General features: G+C 55.3%; 2 protein-coding genes across 2 annotated transcripts in view; both read left to right on the top strand.

The window, feature by feature from the left end:
• The first annotated feature begins 1,039 nt into the window (after nucleotides 1–1,039).
• Nucleotides 1,040–2,389, top strand: SDRG_16182 (hypothetical protein). Its single transcript, XM_008622381.1, has 4 exons — nucleotides 1,040–1,812; nucleotides 1,865–1,902; nucleotides 1,944–2,111; nucleotides 2,163–2,389. Exons 1-4 carry the CDS (start codon nucleotides 1,093–1,095, stop codon nucleotides 2,368–2,370), a joined length of 1,134 nt encoding a protein of 377 aa, XP_008620603.1. The 5' UTR covers nucleotides 1,040–1,092; the 3' UTR covers nucleotides 2,371–2,389.
• A 977-nt stretch (nucleotides 2,390–3,366) lies between these two features.
• SDRG_16181 (hypothetical protein) overlaps nucleotides 3,367–4,254 on the top strand; it is a 1,503-nt gene continuing 615 nt past the window's right edge. The window contains exons 1-2 of the mRNA XM_008622380.1: nucleotides 3,367–4,087; nucleotides 4,135–4,172. Coding sequence (XP_008620602.1) covers nucleotides 3,386–4,087; nucleotides 4,135–4,172 — 740 coding nt within the window. The 5' untranslated portion in view covers nucleotides 3,367–3,385. The remainder of the gene's footprint in view (nucleotides 4,088–4,134; nucleotides 4,173–4,254) is intronic.

The raw sequence follows: 4,254 nt of genomic DNA, 5'->3' as shown, positions 1-4,254 counted from the left end.
GTCTCAATCCGGCCAACCCATATTGGCTATATATCGAGCCATTTAAGACTGCAGCAACGTCGCAATACCGTTAACTAACGCTTCGTATTCAATACAAAAGTCCTACCAGCACACCCCGCAAGGGATCTGTTATCACGCCCGGGCCACCGTTGTCATTTGGACGGGAAATCCGACCGATGCCGAACGCTGCCCGAGAAGATCTCGCTGGGATGCAAGGGTTTGGCCAGGCCAAAATACACTGTCCAATCGGTCCAGCACGGTTCACTGACCACTTTCGAAAATGTTTATACGTGTCCTTTACGACGCGTAATCTTGAAACCGCTACGGTAAAACGCCCGCCGCGTCGATTTGGAGTAGTCGCAACGCTAACCACTTGCAGTTAGTATACTAGTACGCAGTATGAGTTTTCGACAACATGCTCTTCAAGGGGCTCCAAAGGTTTGACGGTATCACCACGCTACCACGCGGTCCAAGCTGCGGGACGCAACGTCCCAAAATATGTGGCTCAGCGTCCACGCTGCCGAGACTACAAGCCGCTGAGGCTCCAAGTAGCACAACTGGGCCACAACAAAAGCTCATTCTGTGCTGCGTACTACATCTGCCTTGCCCGCAGATAACTTTTTTCCAAACGGCAACAAATATTGCTCGCACAATGCTCAGAAATCTGAAAGCGCAACGAAGTCGGCGTTTGACATCGAGCATATCATTGGACTCGATCTCACGAAGGTGTCCATGATGACCATTTTGATTTCAAACGTGTGAATCGAAGATCGAAGTACATCTGTATCCGGATGCCGCCATCGGGACAATGCCAACGCGCTACCAGGTATGCTGATTATCATTCCTATTTCGCTCCGTATCAGGCTATCATAGCAAGTCATCGAAGCCTACTGGCATGTCCGTTTGCAAGAGAGCGCACTTGTGGGCTGGCCGCCTCTCGCCTTTGCATGTTTTCGAGATTTTTCGTATGGTATCCGGAATCGAAGTTCCCGTTCTGTTGCGGACACAGTGTGTTTCCAGCGCCTCCACTGTCCTATACATAACGTGTCGGAGGCCGTCGTCACTCGTACTTTGCATCCACTAAGCAACAACATGACAACCGTACGCAGCGAGAACAGCGAAGACATTTCGATTGCGACCATCTCGGCCTTTCTCGCGCCGACCGCTGACTTCGGGGACAGGACGTGCTCGTCGTCGTCCATGTCGTCGTCGTCGTCGTCGTCGTTATCGCCAGCCTCGCCGTGCAGCATCCCAATCAAGCAAGGCTACGTGCGGCCCAAGCAAGAGCTCGATGCCCTCCGCATCACGTATGCCCAGCTGTTGCGTCGTTTACATACGCTCCAGGCGCGGCTCGCCAACGTCCCGGCAGCGGCACTGCCGTGGCAAGCCCGCGCCATCGAGCAAGCCACCGGCGTGCAACAAGCGATGCGCGAGAACCTTCGGCTTAAAAACATGGTGTTGGAGCGAGCCCAGGTCATTGAGACGCTTCAACGTGTCCTCACCAAGTACCCAAACATCCTTGTCGACGACGGCTCGTGGATGCTGAGCGCACTCGGAGCCGACCACCGCATGTTGCGCTTGGAGCAGCTTCTGCGGACCCAGTACGACAAGCGCAGCCGGGAGTGGATTCGGCACGGCTTGTACGACATCCGTGACGTCTGCCTCGAGCAGCGTCGGGCCTACGTCGACCGCAGCTCGGACAACACGGTCTCGGTGGGTTGTCTTCTCTCCAAAAAAGTGCCGCTCTCCGTGCAAGAAATGAGCGACGTCTATTGGCGCTTCAAGTCGCAACCGACCGACAGCCGATTTGCCGTACGTCTTGATGACAACGTGTCCAAAGTGCAAACCAAATGGTCGTTACTAGGTCCTACAAGCGTTTCACGACAACCTCGTCTACTTTCGGTAGGAGCCTGTGACAAGTTGGCGACTACACCGTGGATTAGGGAGACGATTCACTTGCCGCCGCCGGCGTCCTCTCAGATTGAGGTACAAACAGCACTGCGTCGGTACATCGAGAGCGACGACAGCGTTGTGTTTGCATGGCGAGCCATCGCCGACGACCAGCTGCATCCGATTGACGAACGCCATGTCATTGGCCAGCGCGAAGGCTGGTACTTTTCCTAATGACGTCCATGAAGCAAATGACAATATGTGCATTCTAGGACGACGATCCACGCCGTGGACGGTGGCGCTTTTGTGCAAGTATGCGTGCAGCTGTCGCTGCCCGCGCGATTCGTATCGGCCGAGACGATGTCGACCAAGGCGCTCGACGAGCTCGTTCTTCAAACGATGGAGGCCAATTGTACGCACTTTTGCAACCAACTGGATCGAGCCATGCAGAGCTATCTGCGGCAGAGAAATCGAGCTTAAATAACGGTTTGGCACCCGACGTCATTTTGTTCACGTGTTGTACCGTGGTAGTCGCTGGGCTCTCAATCACCCCAACGTGTTTGCGTTCCAATTAACTGTAAAGAAGCAAAAACGACCTCCAAAATTCTGCATACGTAGCGCTTAAACGCGTGGGAGTTGGCCCCAGGACTTGGTCGTTGCGAGTGTGAGTACGGAGTGATCCATCCCGAGGTGGACCCCACTCACCGAGTCAGAGCGCGCGCGAGGCCGTACGCAGGCTCCTGTACTCGGACCTCGCTCGTGGTATTATTGGTGATTTTGCATCTACCAAGTAAGTACACGTACGTCCCGGCGCAGCCAAAACATTGAATTTTTGGCATTCGACAGGCGACATCGTCGCTTTGCAATTCGCCTTCTCGTACCCGCCACGCCAATCCCAATGGTTAGCAGTACACGGCGAGACGAACAGATGTGGACTAGGGCCAACTTTCTTGACGGCTTCTTTCAGCGGCTGGAACTGGCTGCACGCTGCAGTCCGTTGGATACTTTGAGTTGCCGAGAGCGGTTTCAAAGCTTGTGAGACCACGACATAGCAAGGTGCAGGGCAGTGTCACGTACATCGAAAAAGGCAACGCACCATGCAGACTTTTTCTGTTTGCTCAATTGCTCCGACTGAACCCACACTCTAAAAAATGTGCGCTGCCCCTCCGTCTTCATTGCGATTCCAAGGACTGGGACAGGACCCGATGTGTGAGCATACCATTGACGTTACGAGCCCTAGTTTCCGCCCTTGGTTCCTTCATCACGTTGGCGTTTGGCCTCATGACGTATAATGTACCGTCGCGTGGTGATGCCACCAGGAGCGGGCGCAAGTTCTTTCCGGTGCACATCAAAAGACAGGTTGGATTGGGTTCAAAGATTGCACGGCGTCGTGGACAGGTATAAACAAAAGATCCATCAGTGTCGTGACACACGCGTCTTCTCTCGCTGTACCCGTGGGGACACTTGGCTTTTTGCCTCCAACATCCACACCAGCATGACCAGCATAAGTCTCTTGCCCAACGAAAAGGCCGACGACATTTCCATTGCGACCATCTCGGCTTTTCTCGCACCAACGGTCGACTTTGGCGACACAACGTCGTCGTCGTCGTCGTCGTCTGCGTCGTCACCAGCCTCGTCGAGCAGCCTCAAGCGTGGCTACCAGCGGCCCAAGCAAGAGATCGATGCCCTTCGCATAACGCACGCCAAGCTGCAGCGTCACTTGCATACGCTCCAGGCGCGGCTCGCCAATGTCCCGGCCGCGGCGCTGCCGTGGCAAGCCCGCGCCATCGAGCAAGCCACCGGCGTGCAACGGGCAATGCACGAGAACCTTCGCCTCAAAAGCGTGGTGCTCGAGCGATCCCAGGTCATTGAAACCCTCCAACGTGTCCTCTCCAAGCATCCAAGCATCCTTGTCGACGACGGCTCGTGGATGCAATGTGCTCTTGGTGCGACGGACCGCACGCAGCATTTGGAGCAGCTTTTGCGGACCCAGTACGACAAGCGTAGCCGCGAGTGGATTCGGCACGGCTTGTACGACGTCCGCGACGTCTGCCTCGAGCAGCACCGGGCCTATGTCGACCGCAGCTCGGGCGAGACGATCTCGTTGGTGTGTCTCCTCTCCAGAAAGGTGCCGCTCTCTGTGCAGGAGATGAGCGACGTACTCTGGTGCTCCAAGTCGCAGCGGACCAACAACCAAGTACGTCTTGATGACAACTTGTCCAAAATGCTACCTCTGAGTTCTAGGTACTGCAAGCGTTTCACGATAGCCTCGTGTACTTTCGGTGATGAAGTGGTATTCCCGTTTCGTGGCTCATGCGAAGCATCGTGTAGGGAGATGATTCACTTGCCGCCGCCGGCCTCGTC

The sequence above is a fragment of the Saprolegnia diclina genome, assembly GCF_000281045.1.
Source record: "Saprolegnia diclina VS20 unplaced genomic scaffold supercont1.117, whole genome shotgun sequence".
In the NCBI taxonomy this organism is placed as follows: domain Eukaryota; phylum Oomycota; class Saprolegniomycetes; order Saprolegniales; family Saprolegniaceae; genus Saprolegnia; species Saprolegnia diclina.
Note: the sequence above shows the minus strand (reverse complement) of the source record. Positions and strands in the feature narration are given on the sequence as shown.